This window comes from Gymnoscopelus microlampas, assembly GCF_963454915.1.
Source record: "Gymnoscopelus microlampas genome assembly, chromosome: 1".
NCBI classification, from domain to species: domain Eukaryota; kingdom Metazoa; phylum Chordata; class Actinopteri; order Myctophiformes; family Myctophidae; genus Gymnoscopelus; species Gymnoscopelus microlampas.
The window spans coordinates 23,264,887-23,281,648 of NC_139962.1; the positions used below are offsets into that span (position 1 = coordinate 23,264,887).

The following is a 16,762-nucleotide window of genomic DNA, read 5'->3' on the forward strand; positions in this document are numbered from 1 at the left end:
TCATGAGCCTCATCCCGGTCCCGGACATCGGACTCTGCCTCATCCCGTTCAATGGACTTGTCCCGGACATTGGACTCTGCCTCGTCCCAGTCATCAGACTTGTCCCAGTCATCAGACTCTGCCTCATCCCATTCATTGGACTCTGCCTTGGCCCGGTCATGACCCTCAGACTGCTCCCATGCATCGGACTCCTCCCTATCATAGGACTCTGTCTTGTCTCGTTCATTGGACCTGTCCCAGACATCGGACTCTGCCTCGTCCCAGACATGACCCTCAGACTGTTCCCATTCATCGGACTCTTCAGACTCTGCAGACTCTGCCTCATCCCGGTCAAAGGACCCGGCCTCATCCCGGTCAAAGGACTCTGCCTCGTCCCTATCAAAGGACTCTGCCTCGTACCGGTCAAAGGACTCTGCCTCGTACCGGTCAATGGACTCTGCCTCATACCGGTCATTGGACTCGGCCTCATACCGGCCATCTGACAATGCCTTGTGTCCGGACTCAACATCGTCCCGGCCATTGGACTCTGCCTTGTACCTGTCATTGGCTTCGTACCAGTAATCGGCCTCAGGCTTGTACTGTTCATCAGACTCATACTCGGACTCAGACTTGGCCTGGTCATCGAACTCTGACTCGTCCCGGTCAGTGGGCTCGGACTAGCCCCATTTGTTGGCTTTGTCCTGTTGAAGGCTGAAAAACAGGACAAATCCAAGGCCTCAGACTCATCCCGGTCATCGGCCTCTGCCTCGTACCGGTCACTGGACTCTGACTCTGCCTCATCATCAGACTCGGACTCAGAACAATTAATTGGACTCTCCCGTATCCCATTCAGTGGACTAGGTCTTGTCCCGTTCAAGGCCGAAAAACTGGACAAATCCAAGGCCTCCGACTCGTCCCGGTCATCAGCTTCAGACTCATCACAGTCATCTGACGTGGACTCATCCTGGTCATCAGACTCGGACTGGTCTTGGTTATCGTGCATGGCTTTGTACTGTCCATCTGATTCGGAGTCATCAGACTCGGTCTCAGAACCAGAAAGGTACTCTGACTCAAGCTGGACATTGGACTCGGTCTTCGGCATGTCCTTTTTATTGGCCTTAGACTTGCCCTGTTTATTGGCATTGGATTTGCCCTGTTCATCGGCCTTGAACCCGGGTTCAAGGTCAGGTTCAAGGCTAGGACAATGACAATAAACAGCCTTGTTGCGTTTATCGCCTTCGGCCTTGACCGCGAGCGGCTGTATTTGCGCTACTTGGACTCTCTTTTCTGTAGGCATGACGCTGAAGAGAACACATTAGCTTATATAATTTGTATGCTACGTCTCAGTAGAGAATCTAGAAATGGTAAATACGAACCATACTGTAGCATACATCTTATAGCCTCCAGTCCACGCTTCATAAGACAGTTGAGACTTGTATTTTTGGGTCCATATATGGCAATACGGCCTCAATATAAAGCAGTGGTTCTCAACGTCAGGTCCGGGGTCTATCGTCGGCCCAAATTGACCCTTACAGTTCTGTAACTCAAAGAGTGTACACATGGAACCAAATGGACCCTTACCGGTCCAATTGGTTCCATTTATTTACTCTCTGAATTAAATTAGCACTGATGATTTTATGGTGTATATCGGGATTCCAGTATAGTTTATTTCAGTGATTGTGTGGCACTAGGGGTGTAACGATACGTTTTAACAACGATTCGATACGTATCACGATACTTGGTTGTCTATACGATACAGGTTAATTTAGAACGATACGATACGTTTCGATTCAGTGATTTAGTCGATACGATACATGAACAATACAGGACAGGTTAATTTAGAACGATACGATTCGATTCAATGATTTAAAATAGATATAGTAACTATTTATTTACCCAAAAATTCTGTGTGAAAAATAATTACCTGGATACTGGATATAAACCCCTCTCTCTTTTTTTCTTCTTAAAAGTACTTAGTATTGATATAATTGATTATTTGCATTGCAGAACGATTCGATACGATTATTTGCATTGCAAAACGATTCAATACAAAGTCAAACGATACGATATTTAGTAGTTACACCTCTATGTGGCACTGCTTAAACACCCAAATGTACTTTCTTCTTCTTCTCCTCCTCCTTTTTCTTCTTCTTTCGGCTAATTGTGTGTGTGTGTGTGTGTGTGTGTGTGTGTGTGTGTGTGTGTGTGTGTGTGTGTGTGTGTGTGTGTGTGTGTGTGTGTGTGTGTGTGTGTGTGTAAAAAGAAAGAAAGACTAGAAAAGTGAACTCCTCATCATAGGCCTAATGCCTACCCAGGGACCTCACACTGTGGAAGGCAGTCATAGCCAATTGGACGGAATCTGACAAATCTGGTCAGATTGATACATCATGGTCAGACTGAAAACATCGACTATCTTTCAGTAATTGCCAGGACAATATTTTTCTTTCTTTCTTTTTATATTTTTTCCTCATAAATCAACACACACACAGTACCACACCATCAATATCTTGCAAACAACACATCATAAAATCAGGTATGAATCAATGTGTCATTATAAAATTCCATTTCATATACACCTTTGTACCAGACAAATAACATCCACTCCAGGATAAACTCACAAATGCTGTACAGAAACATTGTGGTTGTTAATTTAACTCTGACAGTGTACAAATGGAACTAAATCAGGGGTAGGCACCTTAGGCAAGGGTGCCAACTTTGGCAGAGGGGAGGGGGTCAGGGGGAACACTGGCATAAGTGAGAGAGAGGATCTTTTAAAATAAGATCATTTAAAAAACGTTGTCAATTAAATTAAGTCCCCTCACATCTGTATGCAAATTGCATCCTGCACATACATTCTTCCTGCACATACATTCTAGATTCATTCAAACTGACAGGGTGGAGGTTGTCAGATAGGTGGGTTATTGCTATGAGTCTGATGATCATTACCTGATATGAAAGAAAATATTTCAAAGTAGAAAAAGTGCTCCTCGGAGCACAGGTCTACGCCAGGTCAGGTCGGTTATTGTGGGCCAGCAATGTTCAGAATTCGCCAATCAGGATGGAATAGGAACAATTAGATGGATCAGTCTTGAACACTTGACTATAGAGATAATGTGTACCGATTTGCGTGATGTTTGGACAACATTTGTAGGAGTAATATTAAAAATCACACCCAGTGTGAAGAGAGTGGTGCCTTTGAAAGTGTAACTGGTTGCATCCTTGTGTTGCAATCAGCAACAATATGTTGTCACGTGACACGTGACAACATATTGTCACGTGTCACGTGAAGCTTGACCAATCAGCCGTGCTCAAACATACGGACGGACATACGGACGGACGGACATACGGACAAAGTCAAATGAAGGAGTGGTTGGCACCACTCAAAAAATGTTTTACATAAGTCGGCCTCCTGGTGGCGCTATAAAAGGCAGATGTGAAAAATGCAGGGCAAAGGTTTTTGCTTAGCCTCTAGGGAGTGAGCATACAAAGTTTTACACAGATCAGTGCAGTTATAGGTAAAAACCCGAATCGGCCTGTTATAGCCCCGCCATGAGGCTGATTTGAAACATTTGAAACTTAAATTTAGAACATATGGCATGCCCATGCCATATGTTCTAAATATACCTCAGTATTTTGTGTTTTATATTCATAGTATATTCACATATGTCATTTCTTTCTCTTTTATACAGGTTAGCAGGTAACAAAAGGTAAGTAGTAGGTGAGTATGTTAAATTAGATCTTCAAGTCACAATGAAACAACATCCATGAATTCAACATAATGCTACAGGTAAATGTCTTACAATAACAGGTAGGTATAAATTGTGTAAGTAGCATTTAAACATGACCAAGTAACACAAATGCATCACAAACTATTACTCACAGACATATGTTGACCAAGGCTGAAGAATGTTTGTGGTCTGCTGAGCTGCTTTGGCTTTGCTGCTAGTATGCAAGCTGAACTCAAAAAGTTCAATTGGCACTAATTGCCACACTGCTACACATAAACCCAGCGCTATGCATAAAACGTCCAGCGGGTGGTGTAGTTTTCTAAACAGAATAAATGGGGTTCAGAACAAATACATTAACCACACTGATGCAACCAATTTAATATTCATGTTCCAAGGACCAATGTTACCCATTTCTAATTATGACAAAAACAGGTGTTCTGAGGACAACAAAGGATTAACCACAGGAACCCTAGAGTGCATGTCATAATAGGCGAACATTATTCGGCTATTTTAAGTGAAGAGATTTGGTGTAGAGAGGAAAAAGGAGAGTAAAGAGACCATGGGCCTGTGGTCAACAAAGTAAATAATGTAAGTGAAATATGGCCATAAAGTGTAGTGTTTAAGTGGTTACAGATCATGTTGAAGACCAACCGTTAATGAATGTTGAAAATAGCTAAAGATTTAATTTAATAGTGATATATTTATTCAAAGCCACTAAACCTGGTATTTTGGAATGTCCACGCTAATTAATGCCCTAATCTTTTTGGTAGAGATCAGTGTAAACATTGATCTGATGCATCATTTCATACAGAAAAACAACATACCTGTACACCCTCTATGACTATGTTAAGTGCTTTAATATATTATATCTTCTCTGCCAACAGAAAGGACCTGGTCTTTTCAAATCTATCCACAAAGACACAAGATCAGTGCTGTCATCAGTTGTGGTGGCTATTAGCCTGGAGTAAGCACAGCGACTGTAAGGCACAGGGATCACATTAAACGGAGACCAATTCGGCGGGTTGGTGGGTGTAATACCCAGGTATCTCATACACAATCCCAAATGTACATCCTCAATGTAAACAGCTTTAATATGCCTGGATGCTTCCACAAGCTTTCTAGGCAGGTCTAAGGACAAAACGTAGCCCAGTCCTAATGCATATCGTGGGTATTGTGACTCAGGGAAAACATCAACAGGGAGGTACCATTTAGAGTCCGGGTCTCTCAGAACTTCAGCTTCACTCACCACAAGCCCAGTCATGTACTTGTACTTTGGAGCGTTTAACAGCATCTTGACCAAGTTGTGCACATTAAGAAACATGTCTGAATCAATCTTCATGGCATAGGAGGCCACGGAGCAGCGCGAGTCCAGCCACTCCAACATCACCATGGTCTTGATGGTTAGGTTCTTGTAGCAGTCCAGAAAGTCACTCTGTAGCAGGTCCCGGTGCTCTCTGCTCTCCTCCAGCACTTGCTGCTGGATTTGTTCTGCCTTTTCTCCTGTCGGCAGTCCCAACAAAAAGAACAGACTCACCACTTTGCCCAACACAGGGCTTTCACTCCCCCATGTCCTACGGATGATGTCACGATCTTGTCTATTGTGGGGAGCCACCGGGACGATCAGAACCACGAAAGGCTTCTGTTGTTGACATTTTCCCGGCTCATCCACAGTGAAGTGGTATGCATGTGGATAAGCCACAAAGTACTTGAGCAGTGCATAACCACTCATTGCTTTGGCTGTTGTATCTGTTATACTGTCACTCCCCCACAAAACAGTGCCCCATGATGACAGGGACCGAGTCAAATCAAACTCAACCCAGATTGCAGATGTTATGAGAAGCAATAAGCACATCGAGAGAATGCAGCATCGAAAGCAGAACCTCCACCACGTCTGTCGTTTCCTCCGCCCATGCTGGATGTCTTCATTCCTGAGATTTACATTTTCCAAGAAAAGTTGCTGTCAGCAATTATCATGGGACATATTTGTGTGAAGTCACACTTGCATAACAATAATTAGGAGGACCGTGTTGCCAACCCAGGCCTATGAAATTTGGAAGGCGGTCAATTGGAAGATAACCTGTGATGTCTAACTGATACATCTTGATCACATGACCTCAGGCCCAGAGATAATGTGGACTGATTTGTGTGTGTGTTGGACAAAATCTGTAGGAGTAGTTGCACATTGTGTTTTGAGGAAAACGCAAAATGGGGGAAAATCTAGTTTGGCGCAAATGGCCGGGGCATAAATGAAGAGTTGTCTCACGATCCATGCAAGGAAAGTAGATTTTGATTGTCCGAGCAATGGTTCAAAAGTTATGGGCCAAAACATGATGTGGGCTGTTATACCTATTTTGTAAGTGCAGATTTTTCCTTTTATTTTCATCTACGCTTAGAATCGGCATTGATCAAAGTTTAGTGAGTTGAGTGCGCCTACACCGCCTGGCCATTGAAGTACTTATTTTTCAATAACCATAAGGAACATCTCTATATAAATAACAAATAAAGTGGTAAATTACGACATAAAAATCTATTTAAAGAAGCCTTCTGTGTGTCAAATAGTAGAAAAACGTCCCACTATTTTCTTGTACGGGGAGTGACTACACCCCCCCCCCCCCCCCACCCCTCAACTACTCATAAGACAAGATGGGCAAAACACAACTGCTGACACGCAAGGGTTCAATTTACCAGGTCTTGATTTTGTAAATCAGCGCTCCCACAGTTGCAACTGCTCCAAATCCACCATATATTAGCTGGGGGTATTCCATGAAGGTTTCCATTTCCTACCAGGAATTTACAACAAGTAACCATCTAAGTTTTACCGTTTTACTCATGAGGCAAAAACAAGGCAGGCATACAGGAGAACAACTCTCCCACATGCAGAAAACCAGAGCCACTGAGAGACGGCCTAATCTCAACCCTATCATGCCCTGAACATTGACCCCTCGTAAATTTATGCCTTACATCACAGTGTCACCAAAGTCAGAAAAATAGCCAATCTACTACCTCATTGTACAGTAGATCTGCTATTTTTAAAATATTTTTTTAAGCGAATTTGGTGAAGTGTGGGTTTTATAAATACCGAACCAATGAAAAGTATGAACAAAAGCTTGTGACTAAATAATAACTACATTGGATGAATTGGAACACAGGTTCTTTTTTTCTATTTCCTGAAAAGTAACGGTTTTAGACATTAGGTTTCCATCCGACAGCAACAATATTGTATGACATCATTTTACTTTTGTTATCAGCAACAGAAATAAAGTTGCACACACACACAATTTATTTAATTGGAGTGCTGGCCTGAGATAAACCTTTATTGATGCCTATTGATGCCTTGGGAAAATAGTAGATCTACAAGCTCACAACGCATCACAATGCGACAAGTTGTGGGCTTGTAGATCTGGTATTTTCCCTATTTTAGTTTTGCACAAATAATTGCGATCAGGCTATTATGTAAAAAATTGTGACATAGCACCAACAGCAGTGAGAATGACACACACGAGAGGAGGTGCAGGTAAGAATGAATCAAAAACCAAACCGAGATAAATAGCAATAAAGATCAAATAAAATATTATGAAATACTGAGCTTTTGATTTAATTTGATTTATTTAATTGCTTGCAATCAACATACACAGGTTAGAAAGACAATCTAGGATAATGAAACACAGTAAAGTCATAGACTTATTTCCACTGTGGTCCCCTTACACAAATCAACAGTATAACAATATATCTGCACTGGATCTCTGAATGAGTTAACATATCTGTCAGGTGGATACAATGTATGTCCAAAACCGTAACTTTTCATCAAATGGAAAAAAGAACCTGTGATCCAACTTCCGACACATCCATTGTAGTTATGAGTTACTCACAAGCTCTTTGGTTTAATATGTATTAAACCCAAAGACACACTTAACCACTTTCACTTCAAAATTTTGCTACTATTTCTAAAGATTTTGTCCAAAACTCACCCAAATTGGTACACCTTAATCTCTGTAGTCATGTGATCAAGATGTAACTGTCAGATTTGTCAGATTCCTTTCCGATTGGCTACGATTTCAAAGTTTGCGGGAGGGGCCGCAAAATTCCATGTTACAGTAGGACATTACTGTAATTATAATTATTTTCCCAGCAAAGAGTAGTATAAATAAAAGCTATGTCTTGTCAGTAATAATATTACCCTTACTCAAAAAAATGACTTGTTAAATTTGCACACCCCTGGTCGAACTGTGGGTCATGCAATGTTGTCAGGATTTAGATTTGGTCAGGAGTAAGACTGGGGCTACACCAGACGCCAGTGGTTCTCAAAGGCGGGTCCTGGGACCACTCAGGTTTCTTTGAGAGGGTTCCAAATGGACCCTTACAGATCTGAAATTGTGAGAGTGTACACATCACGGTGGCATGATACCATTGTTTAATACTTAATTTGCACAATGATATTCACAGATATATGAGTTATGTTATACAGAAATGGTCATGTATTGAACATATGCCCCTGTTCATAGTTCTCCTTAAAATCATTTTGTTAAATTGATGATAGGCCATCAACATGTATTTCAATGGGCCATGTACAACAAGAGAATTTACATATTGTATAGGAAACACGTATTAGAGAAATTTCCCATGTTAAGAAAACAGCAGGACATTTTGATTGACTTTGCTTGGGGTCAATCGAAGCAGTCAATCGGGGCGGCCATAGCTGAGTGGTTAGTGAGCCCGCCTAGGGAGCCAGAGGTCCTGGTTGCCCCAGGTTCGATTCCAGGCCAGACCAGCATATGTGTCGATGAAATGAACTTTGTCCCTGAGCAAGACCCTTAACCCCTAATTGTTCACAGGTTCTCATTGGAAACAAGACCGCAAGGACTTTCATGAACAACCTGTTAAAAGGAATTATCCTTATCCTTACTTGACTTTATTTGTTTATTTAGACAGGACAATGCACATTAATGAACATTCAATACATGAACATGAATTAAATCAGCCGAACATGATCTCAAGTAAACATGCTGAATTTAGCTAGAAACTAATTTCCATCCGCAGTCACCACATGTAAAAACACTACAATTAAAACTAAAACGTCTAAAGAAAAGACTAAAACTAAATGAAATTTTATTCAAAAGACTGACTAAAACTAAATCAAAATTTACTGTCAAAATTAACACTGGTGCCATGTCCAGTGTCTCTGTTCCTGTGGATACAATCTCACACTGGAGGAGGAGCCAGTCCATGTAGACACTTGTAAACAAAGCAGAGACTTTTAAAAGCCTTAAAATAATCAAAACTTTAAAAAGTGATGTTTTTCCAAAATGCTACAGTGATGGTATATGAGTTTGGTTTCTTGTCTAAGACCTTGATGGCTCTCTTGAAAAGTTGTTCAATTGGTTGCAGGACTGGCACCAGCAAACGACCAGTTTATGAAACAATATTCAATGTGCAATAAAATCCAGCAGTGGAGGTATGACATTATGCCTTAAGGATGTTTAAACTAAAATAGCATACACTGTATATTATTTTAGTTTAAAACATCCTTAAGGACAATAAGCCTGTATACTAAATACAGGCTAATTGTTCTCTCAGCAATGAGACTTTTAAATCCTGAACCAGGACATGCATCCATGTATATTCATGCATCCATGCATAAACCACTTGCTAGTGCATCTGATCCACCTCCAGCTGTTCCACCATCAGCTCCATCTCCATCACCTCCACCACCATGAGTAGCTTGTCCACAAGCTCTGTCGAATAGAGACGAATATCACTTTGTGAAATATTTATAGCTGGACAGAAAGGGGTGCACTGCAATGGTGACCAAAGGGGTAAGATGTCAAACTTTCAGTGGGCGGACCACATACAGGTCCTATCCCTAACAGATGATTTTGAGAAACAAAACCAAAAGTGACTATTTATTTATATAGCTGCTCTGACGCCACCCTCTCTGTTCCTGTATCTGTCTCCTCCTCGCCTTGTTGTGTAAACAGCATAACAATAAATGGCAGTTCTCTCGCCACTCTTGCTTTGCATAAACTATGTCAGTTAGACACGTTATTCTGACCCTTTATTTTTGGACAGCAATTCTTATATCAGACGACTCTAAGATGACCCAATGTTATTCTCCATAGAGAAATTACTTCCGTGACCCAGACGATGAACGAGTGACGTCAGAACATCGGTTCTCTATGGCAGACTCGGCCATTGAGTAGCCAAGCTGAGACTGTTTGCACTGCTGTGGTTCAAAATGCTGTCCAAGATGCTGTCCAAGAAGAGAAAAGTTGACATAAAGGTCACTTTTTCTGTTGCATCAAACGACACAATAGGATGTCACACAGATAGGGAATGCAGCAGTACACAGAATGCAAATGTTAAAAGAGCTTGAAGCAATGCTGAAAATGCAACGATCCGTGTTCACCAGAAGTCGGGAGACTCATGATCATCGGGATATAGAACAACAGCAAGAACAGCCTCTAACAAGCATAGGCCCAATTTGAATTACTTTTCTGAAGCATTTCGAGACTGACACACACACAGGTTCAATCCTTCCTTTCACATTTTCTAAGCCAAACAGAATTACCTCCAGCTGTTGGCCTGTGGAAACCGTCATATTCACGACAGGCATTGATCAGTTCTCTCAGCTGTTCAGGGCAGTCCTCAGGAAGTGGCTCAACTTGTTTGTCCTCACACACTCTCTTATGGATCTCTTTATATGTGGAACAATCTGTTATGAGAGAAGTGGTTATAACACATGAAACAATACGGTTCAGGCAATTGTGTAAATTGTTAAGTGTGCAAAAAATGTACAGTCTGAATCAGGTCACGCACCATCAAAGGGTTTCTTACGGGTGGCAATTTCCCACAGGACAATTCCGAGACTGGAAACAATTAAAGAAATACACTTTGGGAAGGTTCATTCACTCACTCATTACAATTATTGCTATTACAGTTATTACTACAGTGCCAATTATAGACAATTTGGTATTTAGCAGACGCTCTTAACCAGAGCGACTTAGAATGAGCAAGATAAACACATACAGTACATTAATCCAGAGCGACAGTGTACTGTAGTGCCTTAGTAAACTATCACAGGTAAACCAAGAACTTAGCATCAGTTTAAACAATATAGTATCAAAATAATAAGCTGTACATTGAACTATAGGATACCAAGTAAACAATGAACCTAGCATCTGTCTAAATAACATATCTTTAACAATATTCTAGTTGATTATCCCATTTCTTATGCTGCTGTTGTTTTTTTGTTTTGTTTTTTGTACAGACTTTGTTATGAAGGTGCTATGTAAAACATATTTATACATTATTTGTTATTAACTGTTGTTACCTATACATCTCATGTGCCTTGCAGTATGGCTCATTGACATTCCCCAGCTGCTCAGGTGATTGGTATTTCAAGGAGATATTTTTTTGGTCCTCACGATTTTCTGTCCTTCCCAAGGATGTCGCTGTTTTTGACAACTCAAAGCCACCCAGCTATAGTCACAAAACAAACAACCAATGAAGGATATCATTACAAAATAGAATAGAATATCTACCACATACAATTTGTACCTGTAGGTAAGCAAAGATTGCTGAATAGAAAACAAAACTCAATAAGGATTACTTATTATCTCAAAATGTGACATTTAAAATATCATAATTAATTTCTAAAGTACCGCAAACAAAACATTAATGTAAGAAAATACAACAAATATCTTCATAGTAACAAATATGAAATATGCTTTATATTTGACCCCCTCATACCTTAACTCTGTACCCTCCATCTACCAGGAACTTGTAGCTGTTGAGATTCCCATGAACTTTAGATTTGTCTTCTGTTTGATGTAATCTAGGAGGTAATAGTAGGCATCAGTGTAAATCATCAGAACCAAAGTGACATTTAAAAGGTGTGGATTAAACCTGTCTGGACACTTAAGCCTAATTTATGCTCTGTTGCACCAAAAATACCAGACCTACAAGCTCACAACGCGTTATGACCTTGTAGGTCAGTTATTTTGACACTGTCATGCGACAAAGTATAAATTGGGACACCCTCATAGAGACAGTGTGCAGTGTACATACAGTATCACTGCCGAATTGCTTATTAGGTCCCTTTTTGGTATCTCTGATCTCTGAATTGTTATTATTATTATTATAATTAGTAGTAGTATTACCCTTATTATTATTATTATTATTATTATTATTATTATTATTATTATTATTATTATTATCTTGGCTGTATTTATTTCTGAACATAAAATGCAACCTACCCTGTCAACCCACCAAGTGAGATTCTTATTCATACAACTTATTCTGAAACAACTTGTTTTGTTACCTGTAGAGGCCTTGTGCAGCATCCAAACACATGCGAGCTTTCCTGCCCCAAGGTAGCTCTTCACGCAGTGTGTCCAACACTTGTCTAAGACTTCCCTTCTCACAGTACTCCATAACTATGAGGTAGTCTGAGTTGGGTCCTACAGGTAGGCAGAAGGACATGACATTGGGGACAAGATACTGTGATCCTGGGCTAGGGTTTGACTAAAGCAATTAGGACACCAACCCGTTTTGTTCTAGTGCAAAGTACAAAAATAAAGCAGCAGTGACATGGTTTCAATAATTATGGAGCCTAGTACTTCTTAACAAATACAATGATAAAGCTTACTCACCGTTCTCACTCGGGACACAGATGCCAAACATTCGCAGTATGGTTGGTGCTTCAAAGCGCTCCATGGTTTGAATCTCCCTGTTGAATGTTTTCCTCACCTGACTTTTAAGGAGATGATAGAGATGCCTGGCTGTTAACACTAATGCATTCCTTGTTGTTCAGCTCACAGGCTCATAAGAACTCAAAAATGTAATTTGGGTGGTATATATATATATTTTGTTGTTGCCTTTGGTATCCAACCTCGGGAAATGATGAATGCTGGGTGATAGATCATACTGTATATTATAGTATAAGCATCTTATCAATTAAAAGTCTGCCACAAACCTTGGATCAGTGGTCATTGGAGATTTGTATCTTTTGATGGCCACAGTCGTTTTATTGTATTTTCCCCTGTAGATTTCTGAGGTGGGAGTGTCCTTGAAGAGCTTTCTATCACTCAACTCCTCAGGTTTAATCTCTCGGATTTGAGGAATAGCACTGGTCTTTTGTACTGTTGATGGCACAACCATGGGAGCACAAGAAGTATTACATAATTTTGTGTGGCAGGTGTAATCAAAAACACAGTGGCATATTCCTAAAATAATCTCACACATATAAATCTATAAATCCTCTTGCACAAACTCATTTATCTACCGGTACTTCGATATTTGATCCCACTGATTTCATAATTTATCTTGGTTGGTCAATGATCTTGATTAGAAGTTTGAATATTTCCTCCAGTAATTTTATATTTACTGCAGTCACTGGGTCTTAACGTGTATACAGTTACATGAAGCATTTTGACCTCAATGTCTAACAAACAAGTAATTGTATTACTACCGGTAACTACGATTAGTTACAAACTACTATTGGAAATGCGACTTGTTTTGAGCTTGTAAATCAGGTATTTTTGCTACTTTTGAATTTGAATCCTGAAAAGTAACAGTTTCCACCCAACAGCGACGATATTTAAAGTGTTATAGTTGTATAGTTTAAAGTGTTGTAGACAAACCATAACATGCATTATATTGAATGATATGTGGCAACTGACTTTAAAGTTGTTTACTTACGGTTTTCAATCATTTGTTTGAAGACATCCTGGTTCTCCAATATATGTTGAAGCACTGTGAAATACATCCGATATTAAAGCCAATCACACAATACTAACTTCATAAATTCTATACAACCTCAATTTTATCATTAGACAATGGACCTGATGTATACTCTTACATAGGAGATCAAATCTGTACAGAATAACCCAAGCACTTCCTTACCAGTGAACCCTGCTGATTTAGTCATGCTCTATGAAGTCTACAGTATAATGTTTGCAAAATCAGGAATGTTAAATCAATATGGTGGATTTCAGGTATGGAGTTTGACATGACACGCTCTCTCATTCAATGTGAAAAAGAAAGGCCTGTAAACATTGGGCTCAAGGTATGATTATAGAATTCTTGCTAAACAATTTTGATATGTAAAAGATCACAAGGATCCCCACCCTCTACTCACTTTTCTGTAGCTCTGCATGATCCTTCTTCCTGTCTTCTTCATCCTGTTCCCGCCGAGAAGCTGCTTCGAACAGCTTGGCCACTTTATGATTGTGGTCCACCTGCAGAGCCACCTTCAGCACCTTGAATGCGTCGTTGAGACGCTCGTTCATAATCCCAAACTCATCCCCCTTCATGACCTGCAGCAAGGAACTAAATAGAGATACTATCATTGACATTGTATATATAATTGACATTGTATATTTGACATTGTGTCTTCTTGTTATATGACTTAGTTCACCTTGTTTCATTCTTTATTCTCTACCCTTACGACTCTTTTCTTTTTTAACTGCAAAATGCAAAATGAGCTGAAAGAAATAATTCACTCACGCTTTTATACGTGTAAACGTGTGACGTGACAGCAAATGTGACGATGGAATTGATTTGTTTTTTTCCAAAAGCTTTGCAGCATTCTCCAGTATGGTTTTGAGGTTCTTGAGGACCTTCTTCACCTTCTTATCATCTCCCATTTGCTCGGTTTCCAGCACCAGTTCGTTGAGGCCATCCACGCGATCGACCAGACGCTTGCACTGTCTCTTGTTGGATTGGACCTCCTTATAGAGAGAGTGGAGTGCTGATACCAGTAATCCTATGGGCTTGATGAGGCCTATGTATTCCATGACTGAAGACTGAAGACACATAAGAGAAGGGAGAAAGGAGGACAGATACAGTAGGTTGAAATGTGACAGACTGAATCAAAATGAAGTAAATACAGCTGAAATGCACCCGTTGAACTGAACTGAATTTTATTTTACTGGACTGGGCTTGAATGGAACGGAATGAATTTGATTGGATTTAGTTGGAGCGGTGCAAACTAGGGAAGTGTAAAAATGTAAAGCATCAGCTGATCGTACACTTAGGTTTCTCCGCTGTATATATATCCGCTGTATATTATATTTTTATACAACTAACTAGTATAAAACTAGATTCTGCCAAGTCCCGGAAAAGACGCGCAGTGATTGGCCAGTAGTCAGGAAGCTTGCCTTCTCCAAAATGGCACCCGAGATACAGACGGCTCAGAGCCGGAGGAGGCTTCTACCTTTATATGTCTATGCTTAGACTCCAATGTATTCCACGGCTGCAGTATGGCTCCCAGCCAAACTGCAGAACTGCAAAATGACGTGGATGTCCCTACCTTATAAATGTAACTGTGTTGTTTTACATTCTTTTGCCTAATAAAAATTTCAATCAATCAAAAAACCTTCTTTTTAGATACCTTTTTTACTATTGGTACCTTAAGTTGGTACCTTAAGTACATTTCGATGCCAATACTTTTGTACTTTTACTACTTGTACTAGTACATTTTGGATTCCGGAGTTTTACTTGTAACTCTTTGCAGTATTGATACTTTTTCCACAACTGTGAACAGGAAATAGGAAGAGGAAAGCGTATAACCTTTAATGAAAACACATCGACATCAGAGAACGCCAGGAGATCATTTACCTTCTAGTGCTGTTACCAGACTCGTAGTTTTTCCACCCAGGTCACGCTGTGTTATTACAGTGAATGTAGAGCCCGGCTCATACTAGGATAGGATGACCTATGTGTAGGCAGAAAAATACAGCAGCTGCTGCTTCTCTCCGAACCGTGTGTGTGTGTGTGTGTGTGTGTGTGTGTGTGTGTGTGTGTGTGTGTGTGTGTGTGTGCCTAGCTAAAATGAAACTGAAAGTGACCTCTCCAAAAGGAATGGCAGCAATGCATTTGGCTATGAGCAATAAACTGCAGACATTATATTGCCTTTTGTTAGGCTATTCAATATTTGTTTTAATTTTTTGAATTAATAATTATTTATGCTAATGTTTTGAGAGATATTGTCTTTTATTACTACACGATAGTAAATAAATAATTCTATACAATAAATAAAATGCAATATATGTTTTAAATAACTGATATATGGACCCATAGTGATTATAAGTTTTGCCAATCATGTAGCTCTACAGCAGAGGCACGGACATGACAGTAATGGTACATAAAATTGTTTTTAAAACATTTTAGATATATAATTATTATTTTTTAATCATTTTCGACCATTCGGTTTTCGGCCAAGTGTTTCCTATATTTGGTATTCGGTTTCGGCCAAGAACTTTCCATTCGGTGCATCCCAAGTATTTCTACATTGCAGTATTGATACTTTTACTTAAGTTAAAAATGTGAATACTTTTTCCACCACTGCTTCTCCTGGTTATCAGTTATTACTCAACTACAAATGAAAGTTGCTCATTTAAAAATGTACTTGACTTAAAGTAGGTTAGGTACTAGAGTAATTGCTTTTAAGTATTCTAAGAACTAGCCTACATGCTTTTTAAAGCAGTTAAGTAATCAAAATGTAAGTACAAGTACATTGTAATATTAATGCATTGCTGTATTGTTTTCACAATGCTTTTGTTACTCTTTGAAACCATCTATGAATGCACTGATCTGCTTGTAGAACCACTAGCTACACAAAGCCTACCAAAACACCTGTAAAATGCAACCAAATCAACAAAAAAAGAAAGTCATGTATATTTTTTCTTTTAAACATTAACGTTTATGTAAGCTGCAGCTCCTGGCTTAGCAAAGCAATTCATTCCTAAATTAGTAGTTTGCGTACACATATCAGAGTTACACCACATGTACTGAAGTAAAAATTACAATATTTGTCCTTGGAATGTTGTATAGCAAAAGTTATGAGTTTAAAAAACTGTCCACCACTGTAATGCCACCATAATATGCAGACAGTATTACTGTTCTGCAGTCAGTAACTGACAACTCTCTGGAAAGAATGAACAGGCAGTGGTGGAAAGTAACTAAGTACTCTGTACAAGTACTGTACTTCAGTACATATTTTGAGGAATCTTTACTTTACTGGATTATTTTACATTTTCAGTACATTTACTTCTACT

General features: G+C 39.7%; 2 protein-coding genes across 5 annotated transcripts in view; both read right to left on the bottom strand.

The window, feature by feature from the left end:
• Positions 1–4,548: 4,548 nt before the first annotated feature.
• LOC311043218 (beta-1,3-galactosyltransferase 2-like) lies at positions 4,549–5,436 on the bottom strand (the record flags this gene model as incomplete). Its single annotated transcript, XM_084054395.1, has 1 exon — positions 4,549–5,436. One exon carries the CDS (start codon positions 5,434–5,436, stop codon positions 4,549–4,551), a length of 888 nt encoding a protein of 295 aa, XP_083910521.1.
• Positions 5,437–5,580: 144 nt separating this feature from the next.
• LOC311060527 (mixed lineage kinase domain-like protein) overlaps positions 5,581–16,762 on the bottom strand; it is a 12,190-nt gene continuing 1,008 nt past the window's right edge. The window contains exons 2-13 of one of the 4 annotated variants that reach the window (XM_084078749.1): positions 14,211–14,509; positions 13,843–14,033; positions 13,404–13,457; positions 12,679–12,844; positions 12,356–12,456; positions 12,025–12,163; positions 11,454–11,538; positions 11,035–11,183; positions 10,521–10,570; positions 10,273–10,416; positions 9,372–9,439; positions 5,581–5,635 (exon numbers count right to left, since the gene is read on the bottom strand). In XM_084078749.1, the coding sequence (XP_083934875.1) occupies positions 5,630–5,635; positions 9,372–9,439; positions 10,273–10,416; positions 10,521–10,570; positions 11,035–11,183; positions 11,454–11,538; positions 12,025–12,163; positions 12,356–12,456; positions 12,679–12,844; positions 13,404–13,457; positions 13,843–14,033; positions 14,211–14,500 (1,443 nt within the window). In that variant the 5' untranslated portion in view covers positions 14,501–14,509 and the 3' untranslated portion in view covers positions 5,581–5,629. The other 3 variants (XM_084078748.1, XM_084078747.1, XM_084078750.1) reach the window with 3 other exon arrangements.